The 17,611-nt window shown below is 40.8% G+C and overlaps 1 protein-coding gene across 4 annotated transcripts in view; it reads left to right on the top strand.

The window, feature by feature from the left end:
- DPF3 (double PHD fingers 3) overlaps positions 1-17,611 on the top strand; it is a 635,732-nt gene that overhangs the window by 430,554 nt on the left and 187,567 nt on the right. For all 4 annotated transcript variants that reach the window (XR_008400069.1, XM_053697772.1, XM_053697771.1 and 1 more), the window contains exons 5-6: positions 5,159-5,254; positions 17,207-17,273. Coding sequence is in view for 3 of the 4 variants with exons in the window: in XM_053697772.1 (XP_053553747.1) it covers positions 5,159-5,254; positions 17,207-17,273 (163 nt within the window). In the remaining variant the exon portion in view is untranslated. The remainder of the gene's footprint in view (positions 1-5,158; positions 5,255-17,206; positions 17,274-17,611) is intronic.

The following is a 17,611-nucleotide window of genomic DNA, read 5'->3' as shown; positions in this document are numbered from 1 at the left end:
AAGTCTTGTGGTGCTTCCCTGTTATTACATTTTTATTGCGGAGCAGTAAAAAAACTATACGCTTTTAAATTTTAAAGGCACAGTACATCGCTTTTTAACAAATTTTCTAAAAGTGTTTTTAATTACATTTAAAACTACCAATATTGTTTTTGCTGGTTTGTTTATCATGGCTGACCTTCAGGAAAGTACATGTTCTATGTGTTTAGATGCCAATGTGGATCCCCCTATCCCTTTTTGTCCCTCATGTACTGAGAGGGCTTTACAGTTTAAAGAACAAATTTTCTTTAATGCAAGTGTATCTAAGGATGTTTCTCAGCCTGATGAGACTCAGGGTATGCCGCAATGTTCTCCCCAAGCGTCACAACCTTTAACGCCCGCTCAGGCGACGCTGTGTTCTTCAACTGCGTCCACTTCATTCACTCTGCAGGATATGGCTGCAGTTATGTCATCCACTCTTACAGAAGTTTTATCTAAGTTGCCAGTTTTACAGGGCAAACGCAGTAGCACAGAGACCCATGTGGTCTCTGCGACTTCTGATGCTTTGATGGCTATCTCCGATGTACCCTCCCAGGGCTCTGAATTGGGGGGTAGGAAGGCCCTGTCTGAAGGGGAACTGTCTGACTCAGGAAGTGCATTGACCCCGACAGATTCGGACGTCATGTCCTTCAGATTTAAGCTTGAACACCTCCGTCTTTTGCTGCGAGAGGTTTTGGTGACTCTGGACGACTGTGACTCTATTGTGGTCCCACCAGAGAAATTGAGTAAGATGGACAAATACTTAGAGGTCCCTTCTTATTCCAATGTTTTTCCGGTTCCTAAGAGAATTTCGGAAATTATTGCAAGGGAATGGAAAAGACCGGGTATCTGTTCTCCCCTTCTCCTATTTTTAAGAAAATGTACCCTATAGCTGACACTGTTCGGGACTCTTGGCAGATGGTCCCTAAGGTGGAGGGAGCTATCTCTACCCTGGCGAAGCATACGACTATCCCTATCGAGGACAGTTGTGCTTTCAAAGACCCCATGGATAAGAAGTTGGAGGGTCTTCTCAAAAAACTCTTTGTTCATTAAGGGTTTTTATTGCAACCGGCGGCCTGCATTATAACAGTCACGACTGCAGCTGCTTTTTGGTTTGACGCTCTAGAAGAGTCTCTTAGAACTGAGACCTCTTTAGAGGAAATACAGGACAGAATTAAGGCCCTTAAGCTGGCTAATTCTTTAATTACGGATGCTTCCTTTCAGATCACCAAATTAGCGGCTAAGAGTTCGGGATTCTCCATCTTAGCACGAAGAGCTTTATGGTTAAAATCTTGGTCTGCGGATGTATCCTCTATATCCAAACTTTTGGCTATTCCTTTCAAGGGAAAGACCCTATTCGGGCCTGACTTGAAAGAAATCATTTCTGATATTACGGGAGGTAAGGGTCATCTCCTCCCTCAAGACAAAACATCTAAGCAAAGGGGACGACAGAGTAATTTTCGTTCCTTTCGGAATTTCAAAGGAGTCCCCCATTCCTCTTCCGCTAAACAGGAAGGGAATTATTCACAAGCCAAGCCCACCTGGAGACCCAACCAGGCTTGGAACAAGAGTAAACAACCCAAGAAGCCCGCTGCTACTACCAAGACAGCATGAAGGGGCGGCCCCCGATCCGGGACCGGATCTAGTTGGGGGCAGACTTTCTCTCTTTGTTGAGGCTTGGATAAGAGATGTTCAGGATCCCTGGACACTAGAAATCGTGTCTCAAGGGTATCAGTTGAAGTTCAAAAATTCCTTCCCAAGGGGAAGGTTTCTTCTTTCACGATTGTCTGTAGACCAGATAAAAAGAGAGGCATTCTTAAGTTGTGTTAGAGACCTCTCCACTATGGGAGTAATTTGTCCCGTTCCCATACAGGAACAGGGGCAGGGATTTTACTCAAATCTTTTTGTAGTTCCCAAATAAGAGGGAACGTTCCGACCAATTTTAGATCTCAAGAGTCTAAACAAGTTTCTCAGAGTTCCATCCTTCAAGATGGAGACTATTTGGACAATTCTTCCATTGATCCAGGAGGGTCAATATATGACTACCGTGGACTTAAAGGATGCATATCTTCATATTCCTATCCACAGAGATCATCACAAGTTCCTGAGGTTTGCCTTTCTGGACAAACCTTTTCAGTTCATGGCCCTTCATTTTGGGCTGGCCACGGCACCCAGAATCTTCACAAAGGTTCTAGGGTCTCTGCTGGCGGTTCTCAGGCCGCAGGGTATTGCAGTGGCACCGTATCTGGACGATATTCTGATCCAGGCGTCGTCTTATCAGCTGACAAAGTCTCATACCGACATTGTTCTATCCTTTCTAAGGACTCACGGGTGGAAGGTGAATCTAGAAAAGAGTTAACTTATTCCACAGACAATTGTTCCTTTCCTGGGAACTCTAATAGACTCTCTATCCATGAAAATCTTTTTGACGGAAGTCAGAAAGTTAAAGATTTTGAATACATGCCGATCCCTTCAGTCCAATCCTCGGCCATCAGTGGCTCAGTGCATGGAGGCAATTGGATTGATGGTGGCTGCAATGGACATCATTCCGTTTGCTCGTTTTCATCTCAGACCTTTACAACTGAGCATGCTCAGACAATGGAATGGCGATTATGCAAATTTGTCTCCTCAGATAGATCTGGATCAGGAGACGAGGGACTCTCTTCTTTGGTGGTTGTTGCCGGATCATCTGTCCCAAGGGACGTGCTTCCGCAGACCCTCATGGGTGATAGTGACAACGGACTCCAGCCTACTAGGATGGGGTGCAGTCTGGAATTCCCTGAAGGCTCAGGGTGTGTGGACTCGGTCGGAGTCGCTACTTCCCATCAATATTCTGGAGTTGAGAGCAATATTCAATGCGCTTCAGGCTTGGCCTCAGTTGGCTTCGGCCAAATTCATCCGATTTCAGTCAGACAACATCATGACTGTGGCTTACATCAATCATCAGGGAGGAACAAGGAGTTCCTTAGCGATGACAGAAGTATCCAAGATAATTCGGTGGGCGGAGGCTCACTCTTGTTATCTGTCAGCAATCTACATCCCAGGAGTGGACAACTGGGAAGCCGATTTTTTGAGCAGACAGACGTTTCATCCGGGGGAATGGGAACTCCATCCGGAGGTCTTTGCCACCCTGATTCTCAGATGGGGCAGACCGGAACTGGATCTTTTGGCGTCTTGTCAGAATACCAAGCTCCCGAGATACGGATCCAGGTCCAGGGATCCTCAGGCCTAATTGATAGATGCCTTGGTCGTTCAACCTAGCTTATGTGTTTCCACCGTTTGCTCTCCTTCCCCGGGTGATTGCTCGAGTCAAACAGGAGAGGGCTTCGGTGATTCTCATCGCTCCTGCGTGGCCTCGCAGGACTTGGTATGCCAATCTGGTGGACATGTCCTCTCTGCCGCCGTGGAAGCTTCCATTGAGGCAGGACCTTCTCATTCAGGGACCCTTCCCTCATCCAAATCTAATTTCTCTGCAGCTGACTGCCTGGAGATTTAACGCTTTATTTTATCTAAGCGAGGGTTCTCTGATGCGGTCATTGATACCTTGATCCAGGCACGTAAGCCTGTTACTAGAAAGATTTACCATAAGATATGGCGTAAATATCTTTATTGGTGCGAATCCAAGGGCTACTCATGGAGTAAGATTAGGATTCCTAGGATTTTGTCTTTTCTACCAGAAGGATTGGAGAAAGGGTTATCAGCAAGTTCCTTTAAGGGACAGATTTCTGCCTTAGCTATTTTGTTACACAAACGTTTGGCAGATATTCCGGATGTTCAATCTTTTTGTCAGGCTTTGACTAAGATCAGGTTCTTCAAGGGGTTCCGTTTGAACCTATGCATGCCATAGATATTAAGTTGTTATCTTGGAAAGTTTTATTTTTGGTTGCTATTTCTTCTGCTCGCAGAGTTTCTGAGCTTTCGGCATTACAATGTGATTCTCCTTACCTTATTTTTCATTCCGATAAGGTAGTGTTACGTACCAAACCTGGTTTTCTTCCTAAGGTTGTTTCCAACAAAAATATTAATCAGGAAATTATTGTTCCTTCATTGTGTCCTAATCCTCCTTCTAAGAAGGAGCGTCTGTTACATAACTTGGACGTGGTCCGTGCCCTGAAGTTTTACTTGCAGGTGACTAAAGAATTTCGTCAATCATCTTCATTATTTGTTGTTTTTTCTGGAAAGCGTAGGGGCCAGAAAGCTACGGCTACCTCTCTTTCTTTTTGGCTGGAGTATCATCCGTTTTGCATATGAGACTGCTGGACAGCAGCCTCCAGAACGAATTACGGCTCATTCCACTAGGGCTGTGGCTTCCTCATGGGCATTTAAAAATGATGTTTCTGTTGAACAGATTTGCAAGGCTGCAACTTGGTCGTCTCTTCACACTTTTTCCAAATTTTATACTTTTGCCTCGTCCGAGGCTGTTTTTGGGAGAAAGGTTCTTCAAGCAGTGGTGCCTTCCATTTAGGTTCCTGTCTTGTCCCTCCCTTTCATCCGTGTCCTATTGCTTTGCTATTGTATCCCATAAGTAAGGATGAAATCCGTGTACTCGTCATATCTTGTAAAAGAAAAGGAAATTTATGCTTACCTGATAAATTTGTTTCTTTTACGATATGACGAGTCCACGGCCCACCCTGTCATTTTCCAAGACAGGTCTTTATTTTTGTTAAACTTCAGTCACCTCTGCACCTTGGCTTTTCATTTCTCTTCCTAACTTCGGTCGAATGACTGGAGTGGGAGGGAAGGGAGGAGCTTATATATACAGCTCTGCTGTGGTGCTCTTTGCCTCCTCCTGCTGACCAGGAGGCGATATCCCATAAGTAAGGATGAAATCCGTGGACTCGTCATATCGTAAAAGAAACAAATTTATCAGGTAAGCATAAATTTCCTTTTTTTAACCAGTTAAATACAATTATCAAGTTTAAAAAAAAACCTTCCTCTACATTGGGTTTTAAGTCTGGTTTCTTTGTGGTCTCTTTAGAGGTGAATTTTACTTTCGCTATTTCGCTATTTTTAATACAAATCTCATGTTATCATTTTCCTTTTTGACTGTTATATTACATGGTTGCAACCAGATATACACTTACTTTGCAGTGTTAGTGCAGAGGAATACAGGTTTTATTTTTACTATTTTTGTTTTCTTTAGAGAGTTTTGGAAAATGATGAAAATGCAGACGACGCAAACGGAGAAGATGATATAGAAGAAGAAGTTCCAAAGAGAAAATACAGAAGCAGAGGACGGGTGAGAAAAATGCTGTTTTATGCATTCAGTCTTTTTTATCTTTTGTATTTTACACATTTTCAAATATGGGATAGATTCCAATCTTTCCATTTTTCCCCCCAGATATTGGAAAAACGTGAACGGAGGTTTTTCCAGTTAATAAAGTGATCACAATATTTCAGTGTCAAACACAGCCAACATTGTTAACGCGCATAAAAATCCGATCTCCACAACGACACTAGGAACTACCGATAATGGATGCTGATCACTGAAATCCGATATGAGTTAATGAAGTTTGTGTGTGTGTGTTAAATAGTCTGAATGCCTTTGTATATGGGCATGATTGGCATATTTAATCAATGAGATTTTTAAACTTTTAATATTTTAAAAGTTTTTTTTTCTTTTTGAATTCATTAGGAAAACTTCCTTTTCCTTTTTGGCACAATTTTCATGTAAAATCGAGAAAACTGCAGGAAAGTGGCTGCAACGTATATCATTTTTAAAAACTGGATTTTAACAGTTCTTACAATCATGTAACCGCTAAAGGCTCAATTTAGCAAACAATGGCGGACAGGGGCGGACATATTCACCCCTGTCCTCCCCAGCTCTCCTCGGGCAAGCAGCAATCCGCTGTCCGAATTTAACATATCACTAGTGTGCAACCCTTCCCTTCCCTCACACGGCCAATCATGCGTAGGCAGGATCTGTTAATCTCCCCCCGGACAAAATTCTCCACCTAAGAGGTGGAGAAGAGGGTAGGGAAGCAGCGGTCTGATAACCGCTACTTGATAAATCCTGACTGCATGTTCTCTTGTGAGAACCTCCAGTCAAAGGGAGGAGAAGGGCTTGATAAATCGAACCCTTAGTGACGAGGTTTAAAATATTGGCAAAAGTTCCAGACCTCTCTGTACAGGACAAGGTTTGTCACAATATTTGGGACTTTTGTTTAAGGCAATAACCTTTGCAACTGATTTTGGTTGCCAATAAACAAGACAAAATATCAAACTGTTAAATCAAATTACAAATATGTGAATGCTAATAGATATCCTGTTTAAGTAGATTAAATTACTGTCACTAAAAATCACATAAAATAAAAAGAATCATTTTTAAATGAGGTTGCTAAACAACATTTCTAGATACATATACATGTACATAAGTAAATGTCTGTCCCACCTACTACAGAGAGACAACACAACAATGCTGAATAAAGGTTTAATGAATCTAGACCATATATTGTTATACATCTAAAATTGACTTGGAAAACTGGCAAACAGGTGGAAAAGGCCGGTTTTGCTTTCTTTCTCAACACCCTTTGTGTGTTTAATTCAATGTGTAAACTTTGTTGCTGATATAAAGTGCCTGTAAACCAGTGGTCACCAAAGCCGTTGTTATCCATGCATCAGATGGGTGATTTTCCCGATATCTGCTTGAATCTGATCTAAACATTTTCCAATACAGAAATTGTGTTATCTCTTGGATTGTGATTGCCCAGAACTTGAAAAACACAGATACAGATCTGAAAAACAACACATAAACGGGATCGGGACGATTGGAATCAACTCCTATGTTTCTAATATAAAGTACAATTCCCGAAACAGAAGCCCAGATATAAAAAGTGTTGCTGATGCCAGCAAAATATTTGTCCACTAGCCTAATATGCTTGTACCAAAACAAAAAAATAGCTGTAAATTCTGGGGAGCAGCTTGTTTACAATTATTGCAAAACTCTGGAGCATTTCAGTGTCTACTGAGGGGTCCTCAATGTAAGGGCTTAAATTAATTAAAATAACTTGAAAACCCATACTAATTACTTTACAAAGCTCCTATAATGTATTGGAATTGCATTATATTACATAAATCTTGTGTTTAATCCTTCTAATCTACAAAATGACTGGAGGTATATTTTTACAGTTGTGATGTGGTGTAAACCTTTTTTATTTTTTACACTTTAATTGGAAGCTATTAAGGATTTCAGAAACAGATTACCATTTTATGTTCCATTCTGGTTCCAGTATATGATTTAACTGATTCCCTCTATTCACTCTACAGTACTTTTGCCGTTTTTGTATTTGTATTTGATGTAAATTTATAATCAAAAGGAAGGCATTCAATTGCAGGGCGGGAAATCTCACAGGGTCCCCACGCTAGTGAGAGCGACTGTTCTGTCGCCTCATCTTCTAGCTGTGGGCCTGTGTAATACTCAGCTTTAGATCTGTATTTTGACTACCATTTGTTTTTTTGGATGCCCCCTCTTCTCATAATTTTCAGACAATGGGAAATGCAGCATATGATCCTTCCTTAGTATTTAAAGGGGCTGTAAAATCAAAAGTAAACTATCATGAATCACATATAGCATGCAATTTTAACTAACTTTCCAATTTACTTCTATTATTTCATTTGCTTAGTTATTTTTTATATCCTTATTTGAAAAGCATACCCAGTTAGCAATGCACTACTGGGAGTTAGGGGCTTATTGGTGATTGCATATATAAGCCTCTTGTCATTGGCTCACCCGATGTGTTCAGCTAGTTATAGAGAGTAAAATTTGATAATAGAATTAAATTGGAAAGTTGTTTAAAATGGTATGGTCTGAATCATGAAAGAGAAAATAGCGGTTTTATGTCCCTTTAACTATTTTTTATACTAGATTAGGGGAATAGGTCTTTATGTTGTATATTCTACTGCTAACCAATTCAAATGGCTTATATCTTAATTAAACATGGCTTATTCTGCTTTAATAGTCATTTAGACCCTTGATCCAGGAAATGAGCTCTCTTGTACGTTCTGGAATGTGAGCATACCATGTGAAAGTTGTAAGGAATGCCCTTATATAAGTAAAATCTGAGAATTTTAGAATAGGTTTGGTGACAGCTTCAGGATAGATCATTTATATAATTTGAAATCGATTTATTTTTTTATTTATGTTGCATGATGTAATTTACTCTTTATGGGTATGACGGATAGGATTGTTTATCATATTAGTAACATTTTAAAAGTCTAGGATGAAGATGGGAAAGTCATGACTAATTTAGCATCAATATTTTTTTTAAGAAACATTCACACCGTACCAGTGGATTACAATGTTAGTTTTAATGGGCGATCTGAAGAGAATATTATGTGAAGCAGAATGTAAATGGATCTCCAAAAAGGAGATGGTGTATCTCAAAATACACCGTAAAATGAATAATTGCATGTATTGTTATAGTAAGGAACTTTATTGGAGTTCATCAATTATTAATGCAAAACAATGGTTATTATTATCCATAGAAGTAGTCACATATAATACAATGTATACAATTAATCCCAAAATACGGGTAATTCCTAGCTTTATTTTACTAAGTTCTGCTGTGTTTGCGTTTTTACAAACAGCATTTAGAAGGAAAGTGTTGCAAACGGTTCATTCAAACACCATGGCAAAATTTCTTCTCTTTCTCACGCTCGTACCTTCATATGTGTAGATTTGGTACGGAACCCACCAATATGGGTCAGTCATGAGTCTCACAGAGCATGTTTTTTTTTTTTAGCAACTTTCCATTTTTCTCCTACATTGGTGTGTCCGGTCCACGGCTTAATCCTTACTTGTGGGATATTCTCTTCCCCTACAGGAAGTGGCAAAGAGAACACACAGCAGAGCTGTCCATATAGCTCCCCTTAGGCTCCGCCCCCCCAGTCATTCTCTTTGCCGCTCTAACTAGTAGCACCTCCACGGAGGTGGTGAAGAGTATGTGGTGTTTAGTTTAAATACAGAGAATGAGCAATCAGACGCAGAGGATAATTTATCTGTAGTGCCCTCACATCAATCTGATTTGGCGGTGAGGGAGGGCCTGTCTGAGGGAGAAATTTCTGACATAGGGAAAGTTTCTCAGCAGGCAGAGCCTGATACCATAGCATTTAAATTTAAGCTAGAACACCTCCGCGCCCTACTTAAGGAGGTCCTAGCTACACTTGATGATTGTGAACCTTTGGTGGTTCCAGAAAAATTGTGTAAAATGGACAAATTCTTAGAGGTCCCAGTACACACTGATGCGTTTCTGATACCCAAGAGGGTGGCGGATATAGTGACTAGGGAATGGGAGAGACCAGGTGTACCTTTTGTTCCCCCCCCCCCCTATATTTAAGAAAATGTTCCCCATTGTTGACCCCAGAAAGGACGCGTGGCAGACGGTCCCTAAGGTAGAGGGAGCAGTTTCAACACTAGCTAAACGCACGACTATACCAATAGAAGATAGTTGCGCTTTCAAAGATCCTATGGATAAAAAATTAGAAGGTTTGCTTAAGAAAATTTTTGTTCAACAAGGTTTTCTTCTTCAACCAATTTCTTGCATTATTCCTGTAACCACGGCAGCGTCTTTTTAGTTTGAGGAATTAGAAAACTCGCTCCAGAAGGAGACTTCTTATGATGAAGTCATGGACAGAATTCACGCTCTGAAGTTGGCTAATGCCTTCATTGCAGATTTCGCTTTTCAGTTAGCTAAATTGGCGGCGAAAAATTCAAGTTTTGCAATCATGGCGCGCAGAGCGCTTTGGCTAAAATCTTGGTCGGCGGATGTGTCGTCCAAAACAAAATTGCTTAACATTCCTTTCAAGGGTAAGACCCTATTCGGGCCAGAGTTGAAAGAAATTATTTCGGATATCACTGGGGGAAAGGGCCATGCCCTCCCACAAGATAGGCCTTTCAAGGCTAAAAACAAGTCTAATTTTCGTTCCTTTCGCAATTTCAGGAACGGACCAGCTGCTACCTCTTCAGCCACTAAGCAGGAGGGTAATGCATCCCAGCCCAAACCAGCATGGAAACCATTGCAAGGCTGGAACAAGGTTAAACAGGCCAAGAAGCCTGCTGCTGCTACCAAGACAGCATGAAAGATTAGCCCCCGATCTGGGACCGGATCTAGTAGGGGGCAGACGTTCTCTCTTTGCTCAGGCTTGGGCAAGAGATGTTCCGGACCCCTGGGCGCTAGAAATTGTCTCTCAGGGGTACCTTCTAGAATTCAAAGACTCTCCCCCAAAGGGAAGGTTCTACATGTCTCGCTTATCTTTAGACCAGATAAAGAGACAGGCATTCTTACATTGCGTAGAAGACCTTTTAAAGACGGGAGTGATACACCCAGTTCCGATACCAGAACAAGGGAGGGGTTTTTACTCAAACCTGTTTGTAGTTCCCAAAAAGGAAGGAACTTTCAGGCCAATTCTGGATTTAAAAATTCTAAACAAGTTGCTCAGAGTTCCATCATTCAAAATGGAAACCATTCGGACAATTCTACCAATGATCCAGGAGGGTCAATATATGACTACCGTGGACTTAAAGGATGCGTACCTGCATATTCCTATTCCCAAAGATCACCATCAGTTTCTAAGGTTCTCCTTTCTGGACAAGCATTACCAGTATGTGGCTCTTCCCTTCGGATTGGTCACTGCTCCCAGAATTTTCACAAAGGTGCTAGGGTCCCTTCTAGCGGTACTAAGGCCAAGGGGCATTGCAGTAGCACCTTATCTAGACGACATTTTAATTCTAGGGTCGTCCTTTCACAAGGCAAAGGCTCATACGGACATTGTTCTAGCCTTTCTAAGGTCTCACGGGTGGAAGGTGAACATAGAAAAGAGTTCTCTGTCCCCGTTCACAAGGGTTCCCTTTCTGGGTACAATAATAGACTCGGTAGAAATGAAAAATTTTCTGACGGAGGTCAGGAAGTTAAAACTTTTGAACACCTGCCGAGTTCTTCACTCCATTCCAAAACCGTCCATAGCTCAGTGCATGGAGGTAATAGGACTAATGGTTGCGGCAATGGACGTGGTTCCTTTTGCTCAAATTCATTTAAGACCATTGCAACTGTGCATGCTCAAACAATGGAATGGGGATTATGCAGATTTGTCTCCCCAAATACAAATGGACCAGATAACCAGAGACTCACTGCTCTGGTGGTTGGCTCAGGATCACCTGTCTCAGGGAACTAGTTTCCGCAGACCGAAGTGGATCATTGTCACGACCGACGCCAGCCTCTTGGGCTGGGGTGCGGTCTGGGAGTCCCTGAAAGCTCAGGGTCTATGGTCTCGGGAAGAATCTCTTCTTCCGATAAACATTTTGGAATTGAGAGCGATATTCAATGCGCTCCAGGCGTGGCCTCAACTAGCGGAGGCCAAATTCATCAGATTTCAGTCGGACAACGTGACGACTGTAGCGTACATCAATCATCAGGGGGGAACAAGGAGTTCCCTGGCGATGAGGGAGGTATCCAAGATCATAAAATGGGCGGAGGATCACTCCTGCCATCTATCAGCAATTCACATCCCAGGTGTGGACAACTGGGAAGCAGATTATCTGAGTCGTCAGACTTTCCATCCGGGGGAGTGGGAACTTCACCCGGAGGTTTTTGCCCAGTTAACTCAACTATGGGGCATTCCAGATCTGGATCTGATGGCGTCACGTCAGAACTCCAAAGTTCCACGTTACGGGTCAAGGTCCAGGGATCCCAAAGCGACATTAGTAGATGCCTTAGTGGCGCCTTGGTCATTCAATCTAGCTTATGTCTTTCCACCGTTTCCTCTTCTCCCCCGGCTAGTAGCCAGGATCAAACAGGAAAAGGCTTCGGTAATTCTGATAGCTCCTGCGTGGCCACGCAGGACTTGGTATGCAGACCTGGTGAATATGTCATCGGTTCCACCATGGAAGCTACCTTTGAGGCAGGACCTTCTAACTCAAGGTCCATTCGAACATCCAAACCTAGTTTCTCTGCAACTGACTGCTTGGAGATTGAAAGCTTGATTCTAGCGAAGCGTGGGTTTTCGGAATCAGTCATAGATACTCTGATCCAGGCTAGAAAGCCTGTCACCAGGAAGATTTACCATAAGATATGGCGGAAATATCTTTGCTGGTGTGAGTCCAAGGATTACTCATGGAGTAAGATTAAGATTCCAAGGATACTATCTTTTCTCCAAGAAGGATTGGAGAAAGGTCTATCAGCTAGTTCTTTAAAAGGACAGATATCTGCTCTGTCTATTCTGTTACATAAGCGTCTGGCAGCTGTGCCAGATGTGCAGGCGTTTGTACAGGCCTTAGTTAGGATCAAACCTGTTTACAGACCTGTGGCTCCTCCATGGAGTCTAAATTTAGTTCTTTCAGTTCTTCAGGGGGTTCCGTTTGAACCTCTACATTCCATAGATATTAAGTTACTATCTTGGAAAGTTTTGTTTTTGGTTGCTATTTCTTCTGCTAGAAGAGTGTCTGAATTGTCTGCTTTGCAGTGTAATTCACCTTATCTGGTGTTCCATGCAGATAAGGTTGTTTTGCGTACCAAACCTGGTTTTCTTCCAAAAGTTGTTTCTAATAAGAATATTAACCAGGAAATAGTTGTTCCTTCTCTGTGTCCTAATCCAGCTTCTAAGAAGGAACGACTGTTACACAATCTTGATGTGGTTTGTGCTTTAAAGTTCTATTTACAAGCAACTAAAGATTTCAGACAAACATCATCCTTGTTTGTTGTCTATTCTGGTAAGAGGAGAGGTCAAAAAGCGACTGCTACCTCTCTTTCCTTCTGGCTAAAGAGCATCATCAGATTGGCTTATGAGACTTCTGGACAGCAGCCTCCTGAACGAATTACAGCTCATTCCACCAGGGCTGTGGCTTCCACATGGGCTTTCAAGAATGAGGCTTCTGTTGAACAGCTTTGTAAGGCAGCGACTTGGTCTTCACTGCATACATTCACCAAATTTTACAAATTCAATACTTTTGCTTCTTCGGAGGCTATTTTTGGGAGAAAGGTTTTACAAGCATTGGTTCCTTCCGTTTAGGTTACCTGACTTGTTCCCTCCCTTCATCCGTGTCCTAAAGCTTTGGTATTGGTTCCCACAAGTAAGGATGAAGCCGTGGACCGGACACACCAATGTAGAAGAAAACAGAATTTATATTTACCTGATAAATTCCTTTCTCCTACGGTGTGTCTGGTCCACGGCCCACCCTGGCATTTAGTCAGGTTTAAATTTATTTTTCCAAACTACAGTCACCACTGCACCCTATGGTTCTCCTTTTTCTCCTAACCGTCGGTCGAATGACTGGGGGGGGCGGAGCCTAAGGGGAGCTATATGGACAGCTCTGCTGTGTGTTCTCTTTGCCACTTCCTGTAGGGGAAGAGAATATCCCACAAGTAAGGATGAAGCCGTGGACCGGACACACCGTAGGAGAAAGGAATTTATCAGGTAAATATAAATTCTGTTTTTTATTGTCTTGATTTTAATTGGTATCGTTTGTTGAAAAGTAGTGCATTGTTGCTTTGTCAACAAAGGATACCAATGAATAAATCAAATTTGATAATATAAATTGGAAAGTTGTTCAAAACGTATATGCCCTATCCAAATCATGAAAGAAATGCTGTGTTTCAATTCCATTTGTGGCACTAAACAAATAAATGGTAATAATAATAAAAAATAAATCAATGTCTTCATACTAAATCGGTGTTATATGAAGACTTATTTTATCTCTTTCAGGAATGTTATGCCAGTTTAATTTATACGAGTCGTATTTAAATAAAATTCTCTAATGCCTTCTAATTTCATATAGTTCATATACATGTATGTGGCTATACATGATCTGAAGTCTTCATGAAAGGGAGAATTATATGCGTAGAAAAGGGGTAGTGTCTAAAATAATTTATGAAATTCTAAAAACTCCAAGATGATGCTAAGCAAAGTATTTCACTATTACTGAATATGCCACTAGAAGTAAGCTTTTTGCATGCGTCGGGCTGCGCTCGTATTATGAATTGAAAGTAAACTGTTTTCGCTTGTGCGCTAACCTATTCCCCCATAGAAGTCAATGGAGAAAAAAAAGTGAGGGGGAAAAAACGCGCACTAACCTACATGAAAATATAAATATTTCACATTCCAATGTTCTGAATGCAGAATATGTTCTATTTATTTATATATATATATATATATATATATATATATATATATATATAATATTTTTTGGTACTATATATATATATATATATATATATATATATACCTATATATATCTATATATATATATCTATATCTATCTATATATATATATATATATACACAGTATATACACAAACTTATATAGGAATATCTATTTAAAAATACATAGAACATATTCTGCTATGTGCAGGACATTGGAATGTGAAATATTCACAGTGCATAAACAGTATAACTTATTATTAAATATGAATATTGCATAAATATGCTTTTTACAAGTTTTCATCTACTTTACTACATAGGGCTCCAACGCACTAATATATATGATTACATATGTGTATATATATGTATTTATGTGTGTATATGTTTATATAGGTCTGTAATTACACAAATAAATACATATGTACACACACACACACACACACACATATATATATATATATATATATATATATATATATATATATATATACACAGTGAGTGCAGAATTATTAGGCAAATTAGTATTTTGACCACATCATCCTCTTTATGCATGTTGTCTTACTCCAAGCTGTATAGGCTCGAAAGCCTACTACCAATTAAGCATATTAGGTGATGTGCATCTCTGTAATGAGAAGGGGTGTGGTCTAATGACATCAACACCCTATATCAGGTGTGCATAATTATTAGGCAACTTCCTTTCCTTTGGCAAAATGGGTCAAAAGAAGGACTTGACAGGCTCAGAAAAGTCAAAAATAGTGAGATATCTTGCAGAGGGATGCAGCACTTTTAAAATTGCAAAGCTTCTGAAGCGTGATCATCGAACAATCAAGCGTTTCATTCAAAAGAATCAACATGGTTGCAAGAAGCGTGTGGAAAAACCAAGGCGCAAAATAACTGCCCATGAACTGAGAAAAGTCAAGCGTGCAGCTGCCAAGATGCCACTTGCCACCAGTTTGGCCATATTTCAGAGCTGCAACATCACTGGAGTGCCCAAAAGCACAAGGTGTGCAATACTCAGAGACATGGCCAAGGTAAGAAAGGCTGAAAGACGACCACCACTGAACAAGACACACAAGCTGAAACGTCAAGACTGGGCCAAGAAATATCTCAAGACTGATTTTTCTAAGGTTTTATGGACTGATGAAATGAGAGTGAGTCTTGATGGGCCAGATGGATGGGCCCGTGGCTGGATTGGTAAAGGGCAGAGAGCTCCAGTCCAACTCAGATGCCAGCAAGGTGGAGGTGGAGTACTGGTTTGGGCTGGTATCATCAAAGATGAGCTTGTGGGGCCTTTTCGGGTTGAGGATCGAGTCAAGCTCAACTCCCAGTCCTACTGCCAGTTTCTGGAAGACACCTTCTTCAAGCAGTGGTACAGGAAGAAGTCTGCATCCTTCAAGAAAAACATGATTTTCATGCAGGACAATGCTCCATCACACGCGTCCAAGTACTCCACAGCGTGGCTGGCAAGAAAGGGTATAAAAGAAGAAAATCTAATGACATGGCCTCCTTGTTCACCTGATCTGAACCCCATTGAGAACCTGTGGTCCATCATCAAATGTGAGATTTACAAGGAGGGAAAACAGTACACCTCTCTGAACAGTGTCTGGGAGGCTGTGGTTGCTGCAGCACGCAATGTTGATGGTCAACAGATCAAAACACTGACAGAATCCATGGATGGCAGGCTTTTGAGTGTCCTTGCAAAGAAAGGTGGCTATATTGGTCACTGATTTGTTTTTGTTTTGTTTTTGAATGTCAGAAATGTATATTTGTGAATGTTGAGATGTTATATTGGTTTCACTGGTAAAAATAAATAATTGAAATGGGTATATATTTGTTTTTTGTTAAGTTGCCTAATAATTATGCACAGTAATAGTCACCTGCACACACAGATATCCCCCTAAAATAGCTATAACTAAAAACAAACTAAAAACTACTTCCAAAACTATTCAGCTTTGATATTAATGAGTTTTTTGGGTTCATTGAGAACATGGTTGTTGTTCAATAATAAAATTAATCCTCAAAAATACAACTTGCCTAATAATTCTGCACTCCCTGTATATATATATATATATATATATATGTACATCTTCAGACATGTGTGTGTGTATATATATATATATATATATATATATATATATATATGTATCTCAATGTTAATGACCTTTGCCTGCCTTTTTTTTTTATTTGATCCGATAGTGTTATTATGAGTGTAAGTAACTGTACTTTGTAATGAATTTTTGATGTGTTTTGTGACACTTTTTTTGTTTTGCAAAACGGTTAACCAGAGCTCTGAGAACGCTGTAATCATTCTAGCGTAAATCACAATTGCGCTCATGCGATCGCATTTACTTTCAACTTGTAATACGAGCGGAAAACCCGATGTGCGCAAACACACGCAATAAACCCCTTATCACTCGCACGTAACTGTTAGCACTCCACACGTAATCTAGCCCATAATGTTTACAAAATGGAGGCTCTTTCTATTACAGGAGCTCTACAAAGGTACAAGTTTTGTGCTCAAATTAATTATTTTGTGTGTGGGTTTTTGCTTGTGTTTTTCTTTTTAATAAGAAGAGACAGAGGGGCATATTTATCAATGTGTGACAGGACATGATAAGAAGTAGCGTATCATGTCCGCCACACATCGATAAATGCCAATAGAGTATGCTGTCAGCATTTATCAATGCACAAGCAGTTCTTATGAACTGCTGGTGCAATGCCGCTCCCCTGCAGATTTGCGGCCAATCGGACGCTAGCAGGGGGTGTCAATCAACCCGATCGTATTCGATCGGGTTGATTTCTGTCCGCAGCGTCAGAGAAGACGGACAAGTTATAGAGCAGCGGTCTTTAGACCGCTGCTTCATAACTTCTGTTTCCGGCGAGCCTTCAGGAGCTTGATAAATATGCCCCCAATAGTTAGTTTTGCTTTAAGGAACTACGCTATATGATCAAATCAACAGCAAACATTTATTACATTTAGTAGCAAGCTACTATAACATCATGGTCTTTTGATTAGTTGTCAATGTGTTGATTGCCAGTGACACTTTTCTTACACCTGCAGGCTCGTGGTGGAAGGAGGAGGAATGATACGTCACTTGATGAGCATGACAGACCTTATGTGTGTGATAGTAAGTAGCGTGTCCTCCTGTTGTCTCATGGTCATGTTCCATACGGCTTTGTTTTGTCCATCTGAGTAACAGTCGCTGTATCGTGTTCTCTCTGAAAGCTGTGCATGTAGCCTTCCTGTTTCAGCCAACACAGTTTAGTTCTACACAGATGTTCGTCCAGCTAGTGAGGTTTCAATCTGCAAATTTGTCCTGGCTTCCATTTTATGATTCAGATAGAGCATGCAATTTTAAGTAATTTTCTTATGAACTCCTATTATAAAATTGTCTTTGTTATCTTGGTATCTTTATTTGAAAAGCTGGAATGTAAGCTTAGAAGCCGGCCCATTTTTGTTCAGAGC

The sequence above is a fragment of the Bombina bombina genome, chromosome 1, assembly GCF_027579735.1.
Source record: "Bombina bombina isolate aBomBom1 chromosome 1, aBomBom1.pri, whole genome shotgun sequence".
In the NCBI taxonomy this organism is placed as follows: domain Eukaryota; kingdom Metazoa; phylum Chordata; class Amphibia; order Anura; family Bombinatoridae; genus Bombina; species Bombina bombina.
The sequence above is the reverse complement of the archived record's forward strand: the minus strand, read 5'-3'. Positions and strand labels throughout refer to the sequence as shown.